Source organism: Mirounga angustirostris, unplaced genomic scaffold (genome assembly GCF_029215605.1).
Source record: "Mirounga angustirostris isolate CCGP_5_RB_7025 unplaced genomic scaffold, mMirAng1.0.hap1 SCAF_2, whole genome shotgun sequence".
Taxonomy (NCBI): Eukaryota; Metazoa; Chordata; class Mammalia; order Carnivora; family Phocidae; genus Mirounga; species Mirounga angustirostris.
Genome location: NW_026991710.1, coordinates 162,111,905 through 162,134,472, shown reverse-complemented (window position 1 = coordinate 162,134,472; position 22,568 = coordinate 162,111,905). Strand labels below are relative to the sequence as shown.

Sequence of the window (22,568 nt, the reverse complement as noted above, 5' to 3'; positions counted from 1 at the left end):
TTCACAGTTACTTTTGTAGCTTTTCTTTCAAATAGGGGACTTTAAGGAATTCCAAAGAACACTGGGACATATGCTTAAATTTAGGACAATTAGTATAAATGGGATGACTGGCACTTCTACTCTGTGCGCCCTCTTTGGCTGAATGGTGTTCCTGATTATATAAAAAGTATGGTCTCTTTTGGGGAAAGACTACTTTTTGTTGGCATATTTTAGTAGAACCTATGCACAAATATTCTTACTCTGTGCTGTGAGGTAATGATAATCATTTGGAAAGTGATACATCTAAAAATAAAATACAGTTTTCTAATTGCAGAAAAGTAACATAAATTTAATTTAAAAAATTCCAGCAACCCCCAGCTAACATCATACTCAATGGTGAAAAGCCAAAAGCTTTTTCTCTAAGACTAGGAACAAGACAAGGATGTCAGCTCTCGCCACTTTTATTCAACATAGTACTAGAAGTCTTAGCTGCAGCATTCAGTCCAGAAAAAAAATAAAAGACATCCAAATTGGTAAGGAAGAAGTAGAACTGTTACTGTTTGCAGATGACATGGTATTATATGGAGAAAACCTAAAGAGCCCACTAAAAAACTATTAGAACTGATAAATGAATTCAGGAAAGTTGCAGGATACAAAATTAATATACATGGTAATAATGAACTAGCAGCAAGAGAAATTAGGAAAACAGTCCTATTTACAATAACATCAAAAAGAATAAAATACTTAGGAATAAATTTAACCAAGGAGGTGAAAGACCTGTACTCTGAAAACCTATAAGACATTGATGAAAGAAATTGAAGATGACACAAATAAATGGAAAGATAGACCATACTTATGGACTGTGAGAATTAATGTTGTTAAAATGTCCATACTAACCTAAAACAGTCTACAGATTCAATGCAGTCCCTATCAAAATACCAATAGTACTTTTCACAGAACCAGAACAAGCAATCCTAAAATTTATATGGAACCATAAAGGACCCTGAATGGCAGCAATCTTGAGAAAGAAGCACAAAGTTGGAGGTATCACAGCCGCAGATTTCAGAATACACTGCAAAGCTATAGTACTCAAAACAGTATGGTCCTGGCACAAAAATAGACATGTAGATCAATTGCACAGGATAGATAGCCCAGAAAAAAATCCACACTTATATGGTCAACAAATCTATGACAAAGGAGGCAAGAATGTACACTGGGAAAAAGACCATCTCTTTAGTAAATAGTTTTGGGAAAACTGGACAACAACATGCAAAAGAATGAAACCAGACCACTTTCTTACACCATACACAAAAATAAACTCAAAATGGATAGAAGACGAAAATGTATGACCTGGAACCAAAAAACTCCTAAAAGAAAACATAGGCAGTCAGCTCTTGGACAGTGCCCTTAGCAATATTTTTCTGGATCTGTCTCCTCAGGCAAGGGAAACAAAAGCAAAAACTCAACTATTGGGACAGCAAACTAAAAAACTTCTGCACAGCAAAAGAAACTGTCAACAAAACAAAAAGGAAACCTACTGAATGGGAGAAGATATTTGCAAATGATATCTCTGATAAGGGGTTAATATTCCAAAATATATGAAGAACTCATAGAACGCAACTCCAAAAACCCCCAAATAATTGATTAAAAATTGGGCAAAGCACCCGAATAGACGTTCTTCCAAAAGAAGACATACAGATGGCTAAGAGACACATGAAAAGATGTTCAACATCACTCATCATCAGAGAAATGCAAATTATAATCACAATGAGACATCACCTCCCACAGACAGAATGGCTAATGACTATTATAAAAAAGACAAGAAATAACAGTGTTACTGAGGATGTAGAGAAAAGGGAACCCTCATGCACTGTTGGTGGGGATGTAAATTAGTGCAACGACTATGGAAAACAGTATGGAGGTTCCTCAAAAAATTAAAAATAGAAGTACTGTGTAATCCAGGAATTCTGCTCTGGAAGAAGAAAACAAAAATGTTAATTTGAAAAGATATATGCACCCCTATGTTTATTGCAGTGTTACTTCTAATAGCTAAGATATGGAAGCAAGCCAAGTACCCATCCACAGATGAATGGATTAATAAGACGTGGTATATATGTACAATGGAATAATAGCCATAAAAAGGATGGAAAGTTTGCCATTTACAACAACATGGATGGACCTAGAGTGTATTACGCTAAGTGAAATAAGTCAAAGACAAATGCCATATGATTTCACTTATATGTAGAATCTAAAAAACAAAATCAGTGAACAAACAAACAAATATACCCAGAAATAGAGATAAGTGCAGAGAACATAAATGCAGAGAACAAACTGGTGGTTGCTAGAGGGGTGGGAGGATGGGCTAAATAGGTGAAGGGGATTAAGAGGTCAAACTTCCAGTTTAAAATAAGTCATGGGGATGAAAATTACAGTGTAGGGAATATAGTCAATACTGTTGGAATAACTTTGTATGATGACAGGTGGTAAATACATTTATCATAGTGAGCATTTTGTATCACTGTGTTGTATACCTGAAACTAATATGTTCTATGTCAACTATAATTTAAAAAAGATACTGTACCACAGTTCTGCCCTCCCATCAAGTCAAAGTTTTCATATTTTTCTTATTCCCCTATAGATGTATGTTTTTTTTTTTCTATGTAATTGTAATCTTGCAGTGATCATCTTGTATTTTGCTTTTTGTTGTGTTATATTTTTCATGTTTCATTTTTAATGGCTGTGTAGCATTTTGTCAGGTGGATATGTCATTCTAACCATTCTCTTGTGGTTGGTTTGCTTTATGGTGTATTTTTTATGATATGTTTTAAATGATGTCTTTGTTATGTTTTAATTTTGCAGGCAGAGACATTTGTTTGGGTTAACAATGCCTCAGCGCATTCCCAGAGTGTTGCCAAGGCCAAATATGAGTTTTTATTTGGCAGATCTGAAGAGAAACCTCCAGATACTAGTAAGTGTTTCCTGACCCTCTTCCTTCAGGTAACAGATGTGAAGTGCTACTGAACTTTCGTATCTCAGAAGCTGAGAATTCTTCAAACCAAGAACTGATTTGAAATTACCCAGAACTGGCTATAAGAATCACGTCCAGTATTTCTTAGGAAGTTTGTTTTGAAGAAGAATTAAAGTGAGCAGGTTTCAAAGAGGAGGAAGGCAGCAGTGAGGGTGGAGAAGTACTCAGTAGGTGATAAAGGGGATATTAGTGTGTTTTGGGAGTTAGCTAGGAAAGGGATACTGCATGTGCTTAGGAGCCTGGGCTCTGGAGCTAGACTTCCTGCATTTGAATTCTGGTCTTGTAGTTTATGAAGTTTGTGATGTGAGTAGGCTAATCTGTTTGTGCCTCAGTGCTGTCATCTGTAAATGGGATTAGACAGGTTATAAATAAAGCAGTTACACATGTCTCGGAGTTCTCTTAAGGTTTTAAATAAATTGACATATATAAAGATCTTAGAGCCAAATGCGGCATGTAATAAGTGCTATAAAAGTGTTTGCTGATGTTATTTATTGTAATCATCATCATCATCATCACCACCATGTCCCTGACGTTTTAAGTACAGTCCTGGCTCTCCTCGATTCTGTCACTGTCTGACGCTGATTTTTGTTATGGGTAGACAAGGAATCTGACCTAATGTAGTTGTTGTTCAGTTGAAAAAAAATCAAATAATAACTGCATTTTGGACTTCTATGTTAGATAGGAATATGTGATGGACCTCATAATATTTGGGGATAGCAAGAATGTAGTGTTTCTGCAGCCATTTAAGAATTTCTTTTGCCCTAATCATGAATACTTATTAGATATTTCATTAGTTGAGGACTCTTAATGAAGTATAAACCAGCTTGATTATTTTTTAAAAATCTTTCTGCTTTTATTAGAGTGCCCCAATTTGCTATTTATCATTCAGCATAAATATTTAACTATTCTGGGCTTGAGGTTTGGGGCACTTAATCATTATTCACTATTTCTCAGACAGGAAGTACTGATTCAACCAAGACTATTTAAAACTCCTTCTCAGGGGCACCTGGGTGGCTCAGTTGGTTAGGCGACTGCCTTCGGCTCAGGTCATGATCCTGGAGTCCCAGGATCAAGTCCCGCATCGGGCTCCCTGCTCGGCGGGGAGTCTGCTTCTCCCTCTGACCCTCCTCCCTCTCATGCTCTCTGTCTCTCATTGTCTCTCTCGCAAATAAATAAATAAAATCTTAAAAAAACAAAACAAAACAACAAAAAAACTCCTTCTCAAACAAAACGAAACAAAACAAAACCCAAAAAAACCCACAAAAAACTCCTTCTTGACATTGCTCTAACTTCGCATGTCACATTGTGATTTTATGCTGATTAAGCTATTTTTTTACTTTGATAAAAAATGATTTTTTCTTTACTATGTAGAAATAATATCAAGTGTCTGCATAGTTCTCTGACTTGGTGGGTGAGTTTGGTTCTTCCTTACTTAACAGGTTTTGAGTATACCTGTGTACCTGAGGCAAATCAGAATGACATTTTAATGACATTTTAAACCTGTTTTTATTTGCCTTGGTAAAAATGGTTAGTATGATTTGTTTCTAGTGTGATGTTGCTCTGCAGGTGTGAAAGTATGTATGCGTTCATTGAATAAATACGTTTAAAGAACACTTACTATGTGTAGTTACCTGTACTGGGGACTGTGAGGATGCAAAGAAGTACAGATACAGTTCTTCCATTACGAGCTTATTCTGTGGTCAGGGAAAAACAGATCTGTAAGTGACTAGAGGGAGGGAATAATCATTTTCAGCTCTGACTTCATGGAGGGGATAGAAGTTGAACTTTTTCATAAAGAATAACCAGTGTTCTGATTAGTATGGTTTTTGGGGAGGGCATTTCAGATCGGAAGGAATGGTATGAGCAAGGGTGTGGTGGCAGAAAATAAAAATTGTTTGAAGGACAGGAAGGAGACTAGCCTGGTTGGTTAACAAAGCATCTCAGTGAGAGATAAGTTTAGCAAGATAATCATTTAAAAAGGGGCAAAATCATGTAGGGCCTTCTAAGGCAAGATAAAGAGTTTGCACATTATCCAGGTGTGCAAAAGGAAGTAGAAAATCAAGAAGGATTGATCTGGAAGTTGGAATAGAGCAGCAGAAGCTGTTGCTTACCACAGGAGGGTTGTAAGATGCAAGTTTGTATCTTTTTCGTATCTTTTTCTTCTCATATCTTTACAGAAAATTATGGCATATTTTTTTCATTTCAAAAACACTATTGAAATTTCTTTACATAGACTAGTCATCTGTCATCAAAACACTGCCCAAATTCAGAATACCACAGGGTAAGGTAGTAGAGAGAATAGGACAGTGTTTTATTTTAATTTGATTGATAGACATACCTCTTCCCACAAAGGTTTTTTTTCCTCAAAAAAAAAGTGAATTAGGGGCCCCTGGGTGGCTCAGTCAGTTAAGCTTCTGCCTTCGGCTCAGGTCATGATCCCAGAGTCCTGGGATTGAGCCCCGCATCGGGCTCCCTGCTTGGCAGGAAGCCTGCTTTTCCCTCTCCCACTCCCCCTGCTTGTGCTTTCTCTCTCTGTGTCTCTGTCAAATAAATAAATAAAATATTTTTTAAAAATGTGAATTAAATAAGTGACTTAAACTAGGTGCTCCAGAAACAGCCTGCTGGAGAAATGGATGCATCCCCAGTAATAGGTGCCATCGCCCGAGGGGTGGTACCCTAATAATGACATATTCAGATCAGGTAAAGTCACTTGGTTCGTGATTCCTCAGTTAGGCCCAAGGAAAGTTTTGCTGCTACAGGGAGAGAAGGCTTAGACTTTGCCATTGAGCAGGGACTTAACAGGAGTCGTAGGTGGGAGGTTCTAGGGAAAACAAGTCAAGACTATTTGCACGCTATAGCTTATTGCAGGGATTTTTGAATCAGTGACAAGACTTAGGGTGTTGGATGGGGTACAGGAGAACATGTGAATTGTGGGAAGATGGCTTGAAATTAAGATCTAGATTCTCATTATTTGTTCATCAATATAGTGAAAGGAAAGTGATAACTGTGCTTCTCTGGTTTCTGTGTTCACTCTTGCTTTCTGGGAGCTGCAGCTTTCAGGAGCTTCTCAAGGGCGAGAGCAGTAGTTGGTGATTGTTGAGAGGCTTTGGGCTACGTGTGACTTCAGTTGTGCTGTGACTTAATGAGGCTGTGGTTCTCGTCTTCCATCCCAGTCGGCTGTTGGAATACGTATGGAGCTGCATTGAACTTCAGAGAGATAGAAAGAGGTATCATAGGAACCTCACGGGGGCTAACCATAGGCCTGTATTAATTAGTGTTTGGGTGACAATGCCTTTCAGACTTCCACTTACCACACTTTTCCTCTTTAGGTTGCCACACGTAGATGACCAGCATGGCTTTTCTAAACTAGTCAGATAAAGTATACTTTAACAGAAGGGTGGCTTCATTTTGGGAAAGTATGTTTTTTGAAGTGTTTGTAAGGCAGTATCAGATGACCACAGTCAGTTGGTCTTTTATCAAAATCTGGAAGGAGAAATGCTTGAGAAAGTCTTTGAAGAAGAGTAAAACTCTGGTCCTCAACTTACAGGGAGAACAAGTGACTTAGGGAGTGTGTGAGGAAGTAAAAGGGCCTGTGGGATGCTAAGAAGGGGAATCGGCTTCTTATATTAACTCTTAGAAGTTGACAAAATCTTACTCCTATGTTCTTTATTGATTTATAAACTAATTTTTAAGGTAAGTAGGTGAAGAAATGCACTTCAGAAATATTAAAGAACTTGCCCAAGGGTGCGTAGTTTAGAGCTTTAGAATGAAGTGGAGGGCAGGGAGGAGGTAAAGGGACTGGGGATTGATATACCGATTTTCCAGAGCTCTGAGGGGGGGAAAGCCACTCAAGTGGAACTGAAACCCAAGGTTGCAGCACAGAGGGGGTAGAGATCCAACTGTATCTTCACATGATTTCTAGAAATTTACACAAAACTGGTGTTGGACTTGTTGACCTTAAAAGAGCCAGTTATTTTACCAGCAAAATCAGTTTATTCAGGAATAGCAGAGGAATTGTATTTGGGACACGCAAAGTATGGCAAAAGGTAGAAGTCCAAAGATCAAAGGAGAGGAACCTTACTTTATAGAGAAAAAGGAAGTTGGGAGGGGCTGCTTTGAACAGAAGTCCATTGGAAGAAAGTGAGAGTTTAGGGTGGTGACAGTTTCTCATTGGTTGAGTCATGGTATTGGTTGAGCTTATTGCTGGGCAATCAGAAATTCTTCCTTTCTCCCGCTGGAATGGTAAAGTAGGCTTCTTCCTGTTGGGAAAGCACAATACCTCCCTTCCTGTTGGCGTCTACAGTTGACCAGTAGTAGGGCATGAGAGCTCCCCTTCTGGCCTCCCCACTCCATTTTAAATGAGGTATCCTTTAGTTTTCAGTTTCACAGACAAGGGAAAACCCACAAATTATTGTCAAAGTATATGCAAAACCACTGAGGGATCATTTCACAGCTCAGGACATAAGAGAACTCTCATATTAATAAATAAATCAGTAATCCATAACATTAATCAACTCACAATAAAATGGTATAAATTGCGAAAAGGAAGGAACTTGCATGGAAGGAGGGAAGTCAACATTCACAACAAATAGGGAATTAAGACCCAAAGAACTAGAGGTGGAATATTCTGAAATTGTAAAATTGGTTTGTTTAAAAGAGAAAAAAGGGAAAAGACGACATTATGATGAAAGAGGAAAGTGTGAAATTGGACATACATATTTGAACAAGAACCAAATATAACTTAACAGAAAATAAAAAGAATATAGATTAATCATCAGTGTCTCTTAATTTTTCTCTCCTATTTTAAAATATTACCTTCTATTCTTTCTAATAAAAGTTTCACTTTGATAATTCTATTTATAATTTCTTTCTCAATCTCTGATCACTTAGTTTCCATTTTAACCTGTTCTTTTATATATGCATTATTATGTCTAGAGACTCTATCTAAAGAATTCACTAGAATAAAATTGTTTTTCTAAGATTACCTTCTGTTTCTGTAATTTCTACTTCATCCAGGGTAAGTTCTATTTTATTCAATCTTGGAGCTTCTCTTGGAAGCCACTGTTTTTCCTCAAATGTCTGTTGGAGTTGTTTTTTTCCCCATTCATACACATGAATAAAAGACTGAGTTCCTTGGGAGCTTGGGTGGCTCAGTTGTTGAGCATCTGCCTTTGGCTCAGGTCATGATCCCAGGGTCCTGGGATTAAGTCCTGCGTCGGGGTTCCTGCTCAGCGGGGAGCCTGCTTCTCCCTCTCCCACTCCCTCTGCTTGTGTTCCCTCTCTCGCTGTGTCTCTCTCGTCAAATAAATAAATAAAATCTTAAAAAGAAAGAGACTGCATTCCCAAATAGAGATAGCTAGAACTTTTCTCTGTGTGTGGAGTGCATCCCAAGCAGGCCTCTTCCTTGTAAATAGAGAAGGGCTGAGAAGATTATCTTGGTGAGTTGAGATTTGTGGACTGGTACAGGGGTAGGTAGGTGGGCTGCCTTTATACTCTGGCTAAGTGCTTTGATGCCAGCAAGCCTCTAGGTAGGGAGGATGGTGGGAGAGGGGCCAACATAGGAAGCTGTTTTGTAGGTAATTCTTCAGTTAATCACAGTGACATCTGATCTGTCTCCCATTCTAGATACGGACACCTGTCAGCTCTGGGCTTTTAGCTTCTCTGTGGCTTTACCATGGGGATATCTGCAGCCTTCAGGATTGGGTCTTGGTTGTGATTTCTGCTTTATTTTGTCTGTGATTATAACCCCATCCATCCTTTTCAGTCTGACAAACTCATTAAAATTTCTGGCTTAATAATGTTCCTCTTTTTCTCAGCATCATTAACAAATTTATTTTCTTTTGAAAATTTATTTTCATTTAAATAGGACTTAGAAAAGGAGAGAAGGAAAACTTGTGTCCTTGTCTGTCACAATAACCCAGAAGCCCAAATAATTCTTTTTTCTCCAGTTTTATTGACATATAATTGACAAATAACTTTGTGTAACTTTAAGGTATACAGTGTGATTACTTGATATATGTATATATTGTGAAGTGATTACGACATTTAATTAGCACCATCCATACCTCACATAGTTACTATTTCTTTCTCTTCTTTTTTTTTTTTGTTTGCGATGATTGCATTTAAGATCTACTCTCTAAGCAAATTTCAACTATGCAGTACAGTATTGTTAACTGTGGTCACCATGCTGTACTTTACATCCCCACAACTTACTCATTTTTTTAACTGCAAGTTTATACCCTTTGACCAACATCTCCTCATTTCCCATCCCTTAGCCCCTGGTAACCACCAGTCTACTCTGTTTCTAGGAGTTGACTTTTTTAGATTCTACATAAAAGTGAGATGATGTGTGGTACTTGTCTCTGTCTCACTTAGCATAATGCTGTTAAGGTCCATCCATGTTGTTGCAAATGGCAGATCTCCTTCCTTCCATTATATATACCGCATTTTCTTTATCCATTTATTTGTTGATGAACACTTCAGTTCTTTCCATGTTTTGGCTACTGTAAATACTGCAAGTGAGCATGGGGGTGCAGATAGCACTTTCAGATAATTTTTTCATTTCCTTTGGATATACCCAGAAGTGGTATTGCTTTTTAATAGCTTTATTGAGATATATCTTATAATACCACATAATTAACCCATTTAAAATGTAAAATTCAGTGGTTTTAGTATGTTCACAGAGTTGTACATACATCACCGCAGTTAAGATAGAATATTTTCATCATCCTAAAAAGAAAAGACTGCATGCCCCAGCAGTCACTCTATATCTCCTCCTCGCTTCAGTAGGCAACCAATAATTTATTTTTTGTCTCTATAGATTTGCTTATTCTAATCACTTCAAATAACTGGAATCATATAATATGTGGTCTTTTGTGATTAGGTTTTTTTTTTTTTTTACTTACTGTGTTGTTTTCATCCATGCTGTAGCATGTATCACTACTTCATTCCATAATAAAAAAATTGCAGAATAATATTATATGATAAGACTACATTTTATTTATCTCTTCATCATTTGATGGATATTTGGGTTGCTTCCACTTTTTGGCTATTATGAATAATGGTTTTGTGAACATTTACGTATAGGTTTTTGTGTGGGTGTATGTTTTCATTTCTTTTGGGTCTGTACCTAGAATTGCTAGATCATATGGTGATTCTATGTTAAACCTTTTGAGGAACTTCTAAATTTTTTTCCATAGTGGTTGTACTATTTTATATTCCCATCAACTGTGTACAAGGGTTCTCATTTCTCCACATTCTAGTCAACACTTACAATTATCTTTTTTATTATATCCATTCTAGTGGATGTGAAGTAGAATCTCATTGTGGTTTTGTTTTGCATTTCCTCAATGACTAATGATGCTGATCATCTTTTCATATGCTTATTGGCTTATTTATTTCTTCTTTGGGGAAATGTCTATTCAGATTCTTTGCCCAGTTTTTAATTGGTTTGTCTTTTTATGATTGAGTTTTAAGAGTTCTTTGTATATTCTGTATATAGGTACATTATTTGAAAATATTTTCTCACATTTTGTGGATTGTCTTTACTTTCTTGATAGTATCATTTGCAGCACAAAATTTTGAAATTTGGTCAAGTCCAATTTATCTGTTCTTTTGTTGCTTGTGCTTTTAGTATCCTATCTAAGAAGCTTGTGCCTAATCTAAGGTCAAGAAGATTTACTCCTAATATTGTCTTCTAAGTTTTATAGTCCTAACTCTTAGATTTAGGTCTGTGATCATGTTAAGTTATTTTTTGCTTATGTGTGAGGAAGAAGCTGAATAATTCTTTTTTTTTTTTCTTAAGATTTTATTTATTTATTTGACAGAGCACAAGGAGGGGGAACAGCAGGGAGAGGGAGAAGCAGGCTCCTTGCTGAGCCAGGAGCCCAGTGCGGGGCTCGATCCTAGGATTCCAGGATTGTGACCTGAGCTGAAGGCAGTCGCTTAACCAGCTGAATCACCCAGGTGCCCCTGGACTTAGGACATCTAAACAAAATGTTTTTTGCATTATTTTAAATATCACTGCATTTCCTAGGACTATAACTATCATGTGAACCAAGGGAAGATTTTACTTAGTTCGGAAGTTTACTAAAAATTGTTCACCATTTCAAAATACCATGTCCCACAGGTGGTGTTCATGCCGTTGAGTCATCAGCTCCACACACCTGTTATCTGTGCTCGAGCCTTGCCATCCGGGGGACTCTGTGTTTAGGTGCAAGCAAGCGTCTGACTAACCTAATCATTTACATAATGAAAATCATTTTAATTTTTTGTACTGCATTTAGTAAACTGCTGAATGTACTACATTCCATAAATTATTGATTAGTTTGAATTTATATTTAGTCAGGTTATATTATTTTTGAATGTCAATTTATGATAATAGAGGAGGCATTGTAAAATATTTGTGACAAAATTAAAGGCATTTTTGCTCTTACGAAGTTGAGAATTGCTAATTTTTTTTTAAGATTTTATTTATTTGAGAGCGAGAACACCAGGCAAGTAGGGGGAGGGGCAGAGGGGGAGGAAGTGGGGGGTTGGAGAGGGGGAGGGAGAAAATCTCAAGCTGACGCTGCACTGAGCTCAGAGTCCCCTGCAGGGCTCCATCTCGAGACCCTGAGATCATCATGACCTGAGCTGAAATCAGGAGTCGGCTGCTTAACCGACTGAGCCACTCAGGCCCCCCAAGAATTGCTATTTTAAAGCAGTGGTTCTTAAGCATATCAGATTGCCCTGTGGCAGTTTTGAAAATCATCATTGTGAATCTCCCCTAGAAATACTAATTTAATTGTTCTCTACAAATTCTAGGAACTCTACAAACCTTTCCCACTTCATGACATACTTAGATGATAGTCTTTGTATTATATACTTAGGAAGAATGAAGGCAGCTGCTTCAGGCTTCAGGTGACAATTTCTGAGGATTCTGTGGCCCCTGTTTTGTCCAGCTCTGTCCTGCCTTGCTAGCAGAGATATATTGGCACTTTGGATGCTTGGAATGCTTGTTAAAAACTCAAATACTTCCTTTCACAGTGTATACATATATAAAATATCACCTTGTACATTTTAAAATCTTATAATTTTACTGTCTGTTATATCTCAGTAAAGCTGAAAAACCAGTTTGGATTCTTGAACTTCACTCCAGTAATTCTGATTTTGGTGTGTGACCTGAACATCTAGTACTGTATTGAATGCCCTAGATGATTCAGACCCAGGTGGTTCTCAGATTGCACTGTGAGCGGTCCTGCTCTTGAGGGGTGAGTGCAGTAACTATGTGGCATCTGACAAGAGGACAAGGGAAGGATTTGCTCCTTTCTAAGGGTGCGGGAGGTCATGTTAAGAGATTTCTGAGATAAAGTGGAGATACAAAACTCCTGCTTGGTTGCGTTTGTCCTATCACTGAAAGCAATTGCCTTGTTGGAAATGGTAGAGCAAACAGTGCTAAGAAGCAAAAGCCCAGGAAGAGCTCAACTCGCTCCTTCTACGTGAATTTCAACTGTGAGGGATTGTGTCCTGAGAGGCTGAGCAGATTTACAGATAAAGTACAGATCCACTCTAGGTAATCTTGGAAAAACAGGAAAGGTAAGTGCTCAAAAATTTTGAGAGGCGAAACCTTTATTTTTAGAAAGAATAAAGGAAATTGTAGAGACTCGTGAGTTTCAGGATAATGTTCAGCCAAAGTGTAGAGGATTTTGAAAGTATTGGGAGAGTAGAGAGTCCTCCCCGGGAAGGAGCTGGTGGTGGGGGCTCACGGATGGAGGGTGGGGTCCGGACGGAGGGCGAGGCTGAGGGAGAAGAGCTTCCAGGCAGAAGGTAGCCAGCAGGGTTGGGAGACAAGGTGGAAGAACTTTGACAGGTTAGTGGAACTGAAAGTCGTCTGGAGTGGCTGGAAACCCACATGTTATTAACATTATTAACTTCCCTACATGGATGTTATCGAAACATAGCTGGGGAAATGCTGATGTATTGGAAACAGGCCTGGGCGAAGAATCAGGAAGCCTGGATTTTCATTTGTGCTGGGTACCAGATGCCAAAAACTTCCTTCAAGGCAAGTAAAGGCACTTCTGGGTATTTATTTTTTCAACATATAATAAATATCTATAGTTGCTAGGCTGGAGATACAGAAATAAAGCATAGAGTCTGACTGAAGACCAGTGGGGGAAACAGACAAATAATACGATGATTGTAACACAATATGCGACTTGCTATAATGGAAGGAAGAACAGTGAGATTTGGGAGGCGATTGGAAGCACACCTAAGATCGACTGGAGGGAAGGCTTCTAGGAGAGGTGATTGATTATCCGAGCAGGGTTTTTGAGGATGAGGCGGAGCGGGTGCTGGGAAGATGTTTTCGACAGGGGAAGGAGCGTATGTAAAGATGTGTTACTGTGAACACGGCTTGTTCAGAACAAGGAGCGTCAACATGGGAGGAAGGGGGGGGAGAATGGGGAAGGCAAGGGCCAGGTTGTGAACTGTCTTACATGACATGCTAAGGAGTATAGATAGTACAGATTTTTTAAAATAATGGGCTGATTTTTCACATTTGGGATTTATAGGAAGTAGCATAGAGATTGGGGTGCAGTTAAGGAAAGGTGAGTTTGGAGGTGGTGTACCATGTTAGGAAGGTACACGCACATACAAACACGCACACGCACACACTAGTGGCTTAGACAAAATAAAAGTTTACTCTTCTTTTCCATGGAAGGAATCCGGCCCGATGATTTAGAGCTCAGATGCTGATTCCACAGAGTCAGATGATCCTGACTCCTTTGGACTCTTTGGTCTGCTATCTTTTGAATATTTCTCATCTTCTGATGTGGTTGCTTGAGCTCTGCCATATTCCTTGAGAGCTGGAAGGTGCAGGAGGAGCATTACAGTGGTAGAGGGGCATGTGCTCTATGTAATTTAAAGATATTGGGCAGACAGGACCACAGAACACTCTCAGCTGGAGCTCATCGTTTATAATGTGGTGCCGTATTTACAAGGGGAATGCCGAAAACGTGATCTTTATTCCAGGTGGCCATGTGTCCAGCTAAAAATTGGGAGTTCTGTTAGTAAGGGAGGAGGACAAATGGGCCAGTGTCTCGGCTGCAGAGTCGTATAGGAATGCAAGGGACTTGTGAGGACGAAGGGACTGAGGCAGTGGAGACCGGAGGGAAGAGGCTTCCTGCAGAGAGTGTGGTACCACTGCTGGCTGCTGAACGGATGTGGAAAGGAAGAAGAGGGAGGCCCTGAGTGGCGTCTGCTTGGGCGGCTGCGTAGATGGTGGTGCTTTTCGACAAGGCACAGTGTCTTTCTTTTTTTTTTTTTTTTTAAAGATTTTGTTCATTTATTTGACAGAGTGAGTGAGTGAGAGCAGGAACACAAGCAGGGGGAGTGGGAGAGGGAGAAGCAGGCTTCCTGCTGAGCAGAGAGCCCGATGCAGGGCTCAATCCCAGGACCCTGGGATCACGACCTGAGCCGAAGGCAGACGCTTAACGACTGAGCCACCCAGGTGCCCCAACAAGGCACAGTTTCGAAGGAGGAGAAGGTGTGGGTAAGAATAAGAACGGTGACATTTGGACGTGTTGAGTTTGAGAGGCCTGTGGCACACTCAGATGGAGACATCCGGTGGGCAGGTGGGCATACAGGTCTGGGCCAGAGAGAAGACATTCTGGAGGTGGGTAGGATTGCCCAGGAAGCATGTGCAAAATGAAAAGATGGCACTTGGAAGAAAAAGAAAATAAAGGGCAGGCTGAGAGAGTGGTGTTTGAGGAAAATCAGAACAGAAAGGTATTTGGGAAACAAGAGAGAAGGGATTTTAATAATAAGGGAGTAATTCCTGCCGTAGATGAATCTAGTAAGATCAAGACTGAAGTAACTAGAAATTAGGAGTTAACTGAATGCAATAAAAGAGAAATGTGTGTGTGTATAGACAGATGTACAGATGTGTACAAGTGTATGTGTCAAGTTGTTTAGATTAAACCTCTTGATCCTGTGACTCAGGGTAAATGGTTGCTATTCTCCTGAAATGACCTAGAAGTGGTCTGCATATTCTGTGCCCCTAAACCCTTAGCAGCCCACACTGGGCTTTTGTCACTGGGACAGGATAGTGACTGACTCTCTCAAGCTAAAATTATGGGTATATTTACTGCTAAGTGAGAATATTTTTATGGGTATGGTGGGATAGATATTTCATACAAGGACTAGTGTGCCCTAAGTATTATGAGATGGTTTAAAATATGTGATGAAACGTTATTCCACCTGCCACTGTCCACCACCTTCTTGAGCTTTAGAGCATCAGGCTGAGTGAGGATGAGGGACTGGTCAGAACTGCAGCGAGCTTGGCTAGGTGGAACTGGACATGGTGAGTCTTTGTTCCTTTTAGGATAATCCTTTACCTAGAAGTTTAATTCATAGGCACAAAATGATTTTGAAAACTGGACCATCTTTTATGATATCATTTTAACCTAATTACAGATACATAGTGGCAGATTTCTAGGTTTTCCTTCAATGAGTAGATATTTTTTCCCCCAAAAGCTTGGAAAGAAATATTTTGAAAATACAGAATTTTATTCCTGAGTTTTAAATTGTTCCCGCAGTTCTGTTACTAGTGAGACAACACTGCCCTCTGGTGGACACAGTGTGGAACACTTTCAGTAGAGGTTCTCAAGTTCTGTTTGCTTTTCCTGCAGGCAGATTTCTTGCAGATTGTTTTGGAGGTCATTTAGTATTCTTTTGTTCTTTCTGCCTAATCTATTCTGGAGGTTTATAAAAATTCCAGTGGTGTACAAATATGTCTTAAATCTGTTGTGTCTTAATCTCATTATGATGTTACGAAATTAAAGATTTTGACATTTTTATGGCAAAAAAACACTGAAGTTTTTGAAATAGAAAGTTAACCAACTATACCCTCAGATGGACATTTTGGTAGGTTGTTGATAATAATACTGTCTGAATATAAGATGCATTAAAATAACATATGAAACCCAATCTGGGGTGCTATTTTTTTTTCCTTGTATATAAATTTTGCAAAAACTTCCAAAGAAGTCAGTATTATTGGAGATGTAATAATTGAAAGATTAATGTGGAACATCCTAAATTGTTCCTTAACTGATAGGTTTTTGGTTGCTGCGCTTGTTATAATTATGATACAGGCTGGTAATAACGTGAGTAGGATATTTTTCTTAAATTTTTTGGGTTCAATCCCGAGTGAACATTTTTACACGTTTATTATGTAACATATACTCTACTAGAAAATTTTTATATTAGTTTAAACCTCACAAGAATCCTCTTGATATTAATGTCTCCCCACCTCCTGAGTTATTTCATAGATGAGACTCACCGAGATTTAAATAATTTAACCTTAGGTTGCACAGCAAGGTAAGGCATGGGACTGGCGTGCCAACTTGAGTGTGACTTCAGAGCGTAGGTCTTCCCACAATATCCTATGTTTCTACAGAGAATCAGAGTGGGGTGTCACTGTACCCCCAGTTGCCAGTCAACATGAAAGTGGACTGTAATTCTGACTTTGTCATTTTTTTTTTAAAGGATTTTATTTATTTATTTGACAAAGAGAGAGAGCACAAGCAGGGCGAGCAGCAGGCAGAGGGAGAAACAGAGTTCCCGCTGAGCAGGGAGCCTGATGTGGGGCTCGATCCCAGGACCCTGGGATCATGACCTGAGCCGAAGGCAGAGGCTTAACCGACTGAGCCACCCAGGCGCCCCTGACTTTGTCATTAATTGGTAGTATGATATTGGATAAACTATTTAACTTTTTGGGTTCACTTTTAAAATTTTTTTTTTTTAAATCTTGAAACCAAAATCTTTCTGTTTCCCTGAGGTTTTGGGGAATGAGGAGATAGTGGTATGAGTCCATGCCCCACCCCAGTCAACCAAAGGCATCCCCTCTTTTATCTGTCTCACATATTGGACTGTTGTGTATAATTTGAAGGCATAATTTTTCCACTTAAAATATTTTTATGTTGGTCTGTATGATTTTTTAGGTCTTATGTAGTTCATTATTTTTTGACAGGTGTTGATGAAGTGCAGTACCTCCTTGTATTTTCCTTTGGGAGGAAAGAAGATATGGCCTAAGGCATCAGATTATTTAATGCATGTTCCTTTCCATTGGTAGCATTAGGGTGCTGATGACAGGGCCATTAACTTAGGAAGAAAGCAAACTCTTGATGGGGCAGTCTTCTGTGTCTCAGGATACTGAAATGTCTAAATTCTTTATCCATTATGATTGGAGCATCCAGCCTGCCCCTTTTTCCTTGCAGTGTAACTTCAACAACCAAACCTTTCTAATCCAAAGGGAAATTATAATGCCAGGAATACGAATGAAGTAAAAAATACATAAAAACATTGAAACATAAATTAAAAGATCTATTTGCTTTCAGCATTGTAGAATTAGTGATTTCTTGGCAAGATACAAAATAGCAGTGAATAAGACCAAGCACCTTTTCATCCATTGCTACATTATCTGTGCTTTCCCCCAACAATTTTTTTTCCTTGTTGTGTCTGTACTGCTCATATATTGGAGTATCCAGTCAGTATTCATTCACTTGATAAGACAGTGGTGTTAACAAGGCCAGGGTCAAATCTTAAGGAATAGATAAGTTTATTTCAGTATATCAGGAGACTTGCAAATAATTTTACAAAAATGTTTCTGTTGGTTATGAGGGCGGCCCTAGCAAATGAACAGGGATGGCTCAATGTAAAACCCAACTAACTGTACTAGGAAAAGCAATTTAGAGAGTTTGCCCTTTTGATGACAGATTGTTAAATATTTAAAATATGGTCTTTTTAGTTGTCCTTGGAACAACTAGCGTTGGTGAACTTTGAGTTAGTCCTGGTGAAAATGAAGAGAATTTTTAAAAGATGCTTGAGACCCTGTTCTTTTTAAAGGAAAAATGACTAGAGATTCTTTGTGATGGCAAGTTCCCTAAAATTTGCTGAGAACTGAGATTTGTATAACTTTGGTTCTTATATCTAGGTAATTAAAAATAAGAGAAGAAAGTAGGAGCAGGAAAGAAGTTTCTCTTGTTTAATACATTTAAATAATATCTACAAATATTTATTGAGTGTTTGCTATGTACCTAATACTGCTGATCACTGTTTACAAGAAGCTGCTGAACTTGTAAGCAAGACGATATTCATGCTTGGAGCCATTAAATAGAAGATGATGTATTTAAGTTCCAGATAATTGGTTTAAATCTCATGAACAGATGACTAATTCCATGTTAAAGATCCTGCTAGAGACAGACATACACTCTTAAAAGGAGACAAACTGTCGAGGTCAGGAGCAGCGTGGGAAATCAGGGATATGTGGTCATCATATTGTATGGAGGAGAGGAGAGAACAGAGCAGCGTATGAAGTAGTAATCAGAGGCTTCTTGGAGGGATGCTAATGTGTTCCGTGTCTTAAAGGATAGGTAGTATTTGAATATATGGAAAAGAATGGGGAGAACGTTCTGTTGTGGGAGAAGATGCGAGTGGTGTTGTGGAGAACAGTAGAACACTGACTCAAGTGGAGAGGTGAATGAAGGTATGATGCCTTTAATACCAGTTCAGAAGGTTGTGATTTGATGTCTGTCCTGAGAAGCTTTATTTAATCCCTTTCAATCTGATTGACTATCCATTTCTTTGAGGGTCCCCTCTGTACTTCAGAGTCTGCCTCGGCTTTTGAATCAGTTACTCTGAAAGGCACTAATTTATTTACAGGTTTTTCTTTCACTAAATGAGACTTAAGACTACACCTTGTTACCTTGACTGGAATTTGGCTATTTTTGAAATTCCACATTTATCAATTTACCTATTATGTTCAAGGTGGATTACTTTTACAGATAGTTTGATTTTAATTATTTTATGTTTGAATCTTAAAATTTAGATTTTTGTGATTTTGCTCTCATTCTCATGTGCCGAGTGCAAAAGACATAAAAATTAAATCCTATCTAGCAATACATTTAATGAATTTGTCTTATAAAAAAAGACTAAGTGAAAGAAAATTAAAATTCAGCCACTATGTGTCATGAATATTATTGTGTGTTTTATTTATCTTCTTTTGTATTCACAGTATGTTATTCTACTGATACTTAGGAACTCATTTTTATCTCTGAATTTGTTTTAAAGAGATATTTTACAATTAGTTGCTAATGACAGTTTTTCCTGAGTTGTTTTAGGCTATGAAACTTCCACTTCTGATGTTTGAGGTTTAGCAGTAACCTGTGTTGGCCTGAGGAAACCTGGGTGTGGTGGAGGTGTCTCCAGGCCATTTGAGCTTTCTTAGCAAGCGGTGAACTGAAATTGAAATCTGCAAGTCATTGCTGATATTTCTCCTCTCCCCTCCCACCCATTTGCTTGTAACTATAAATTTTTCCATTTCCACTGTTTATGATCTTTGACATCTTCTGATTTGGGTATACTAGTCTGTTCTTTGACAATGTAAAAAAAAAAATATTGCCAGATCCTTTGGTGCATTGAAATTTCTTTGAATGAACTAAAAGTAAACTTTCTTAGATAAGTGAGAGCTGTGAATGTCTAACATGAAACCCTCTGTGAGAGGATTTCTTAACTTTAGAGGGTCTGTGAGCTCCCCAGAAATTTTATGCAGAGTTTATATAAATGTCCCTCTGAATGTTTCTTATTGGGAGAGGGTCCATAGCTTTCTCTAAGAGGTCCATGATACCAAAAAATTAAGAACCACTTCTCTGAGACTTGGGGAACAGAAAAATAAGTTTAAGGATTATATTTTTATAGTCCTACAAATATAACTATTATCCTAAATCAACAACACTAATAAGGTATTTATTGTAAAATAACCTCTTTTAAGTAGTTCGGTTACTGAATCTATATTGTCATTGTTTTTTGCAAGATATACCTCATAATGGAAAGGCCAAAGGGATCAATTTATACTTTGTTTCTTTTTTCCATTTAGAAAAATTATGTATTTACTACATAGGGATCACTTGCTGTAATCTTTATAAATAAGGGGAGTGGTGAAAATTGTTTTGGGTCCATATATCCATGGATTGCCAACTTAACATTGTCATCATCCTAGTAAAGAATTAATGAATACCTTAACTTTTACAGTATGATAGTTATCTAGCATATAGAAAATTTGAGATAAAAAGTAAGTGGGGAAGGCAGTATGAAATCATGAAAATATAAGGACCCAAAGAAAAGTACAGGGAGTATATGTTTTAAGAGTAAAAGGGAGGGGATGATCACGGAATTGGGTTAAGCATGGCGGACCTCAGTGAGAGGTAGATTTTGAGTGGGGACATGAGTAATGAGGAAGACATAGTTGGAAAAGAGGGAATAACTGTATACTAGTTTTACACAGCCATGGATTAATTTACTCTCGTCTGTGGCTGTTTTTGCTACCAGGGCAGAGTCGCATATTTGCGTAGAGATCTTATGGCCCATGGAGCTTAAACTATTTATTATTTAGTCCTTTACAGAAAAGGTTTGCTGACTCCTGAGTTCAAGAATTACATCTTTAATTTAGTCACACTGGGAATTTGTTTTAAGATTTGTTTTGTTTTTTGGGGGAAGGGGAAGCATTTAATGGGATTGTGGTGGCAATAATGCTATCAGAAAAGTGCTTTAGGAAGATTAATATGGCAAAATTACTTAGAGTGTATTCGAGGATATGAATTCATGTTGAGGTGGGTAGGATGCTCTAGAGAAGTGATAGTAATAATATAAATGAAGGGATAGATGCTTAAGACTTTAAGAAACGAGTTATAGTCTTGGAGACTAAAGATATGGGGACATGTGACGGGAGGTTAATGTTAACATCAAAGTAGGAATTCTCTCTCAGAAGCTAGGTTTTCAGGGAAGGTGATCACTATGATTTTGACATGTTGAATATGTAACGTGAGACATCTGTCAGATAGTTAGAAATTGTCGACTCTGCTTTTTGTCTGCTTCTCTGGACAGACCCAACTTTCCAGGGCTGGTAGGCACAGTTCCAGAGGAGGCTGCCTGAGACCCCATACAGGGTCCCAGGAAAGAGAGAATGTTTCCTCAGGCCAGGTTTCCTTCTTCCTGGTAATGCCTTTCAAAGCGAGAAGGCAGGGGGTTGGCGTGGTGAAATAATGTGGATATGTAACGCATGGTTTACTCTTGGTAGTGCTGTGGCGACTGTCTGTGGAGAAGCACGAGGCGCAACGCTCAGGGGCTCTCTGGAGCATATAGACTCAAGTGAGCCCATCATACAAAGCTCTTCCTTTGCATTTGTCATGTGAGACACACATCTCTTCTAGACTCGTCCTGAGACACCTCCCCACCCCACCCCCCATGCCAGCTAACTCGGTTATACGAGAACTGCTTCCAGCTGTGGTCTACTTTGTATTTGTTTTCTCGTTATGTTGTCATTAACCTAAGTTTCTCATATATCATAGGTTGACAGGAATGTAGCCTCCAGACCTTTACCTCTCCTTGGTAAGATTTCTTCTGTGTTTGGCTTCCTTCACGTTTGTAATTAAAAGGATACAAACTGGTCTAGAGTTCTCCTGTTTTCTTTCCTTTTTCTGTTACCACAGTCCAAGTCTAGACCCTGCCCCAGATGTCTGGTTTGGCTGATTGGCAGTTTCTTCTGAATTGACTAAATCATTGATATCTTTCTCTTTTTATTTATAGTGGTCTCTATGTCAGGTGGACTAAAGCTCAGGAGAGATGTTGGGTCTGGACATGTGGAATTACCAGTGTAGAGCCCTACTTTCAAATACCATTTTCTAGTTTTCAGTTACTCTTTCATGTGACCTTTCTAATTTTAATTCTTTTTTTTAAGATTTTATTTATTTATTTGAGAGAGAGAAAGAGCACGCACGAGAGAGTTCGAGAGCATGAACGGGGGAGGAGCAGAGGGAGAAGGAGAAGCAGACTCCCTAGTGAGCAGGGAGCCCAATGTGGAACTCGATCCCAGGACCCTGGGATCATGACCTGAACCGAAGGCAGATGCTTAACTGACTGAGCCAAGCAGGTGCCCCTATAATTTTAATCTTATAGCAACCTTGTGAGGTAAACATCTTGCTCACCTACATTATTGTTTGAATCATGAATCAAAATTAATTGCAAATTTTTATTTAGTGAGTACAAAAGACTGGAAAAAAAGGTTTGACTTTTAATGAGTTTTTTTAAAATACTAGGTGAAAGCTTGAGGCTCAGAGAGACAAAATTATTTGCCCAAAATTGTTTGCCCAAAATTATTTGCAAATTTTTATTTAGTGAGTACAAAAGACTGGAAAAAAAGTTTGACTTGTAATGAGTTTTATTAAAATAATAGGTGAAAGTTTGAGGCTCAGAGAGACAAAATTATTTGCCCCAAATAGAAAAATATCAGTAAGTAATGGAGCAAAGACAGATTCCTAGTAGTGATAGTAATATCAGCTGGTTCATACTGTTTCCCATGTGCTGGGTGCCATTTTAGGCACTTTATATGTATTAACTCATTTAGGATACTTTTGCCACCATACCAGTTTGTCTTTTGGATGATCAATATTTATTCCAAGCTCTTGCATTTTATTTATTTTTTTAGGATTTTATTTATTTATTTGAGAGGGAGAGAGAGAAGGAACAG

At 38.4% G+C, this 22,568-nt stretch overlaps 1 protein-coding gene across 3 annotated transcripts in view; it reads left to right on the top strand.

Annotated features, from left to right (window-relative positions):
• The window catches only part of PSD3 (pleckstrin and Sec7 domain containing 3), a 575,226-nt gene that overhangs the window by 261,204 nt on the left and 291,454 nt on the right, over positions 1–22,568 (top strand). For all 3 annotated transcript variants that reach the window (XM_064585443.1, XM_064585442.1, XM_064585444.1), the window contains one exon: positions 2,839–2,947. In XM_064585443.1, coding sequence (XP_064441513.1) covers positions 2,839–2,947 — 109 coding nt within the window. The remainder of the gene's footprint in view (positions 1–2,838; positions 2,948–22,568) is intronic.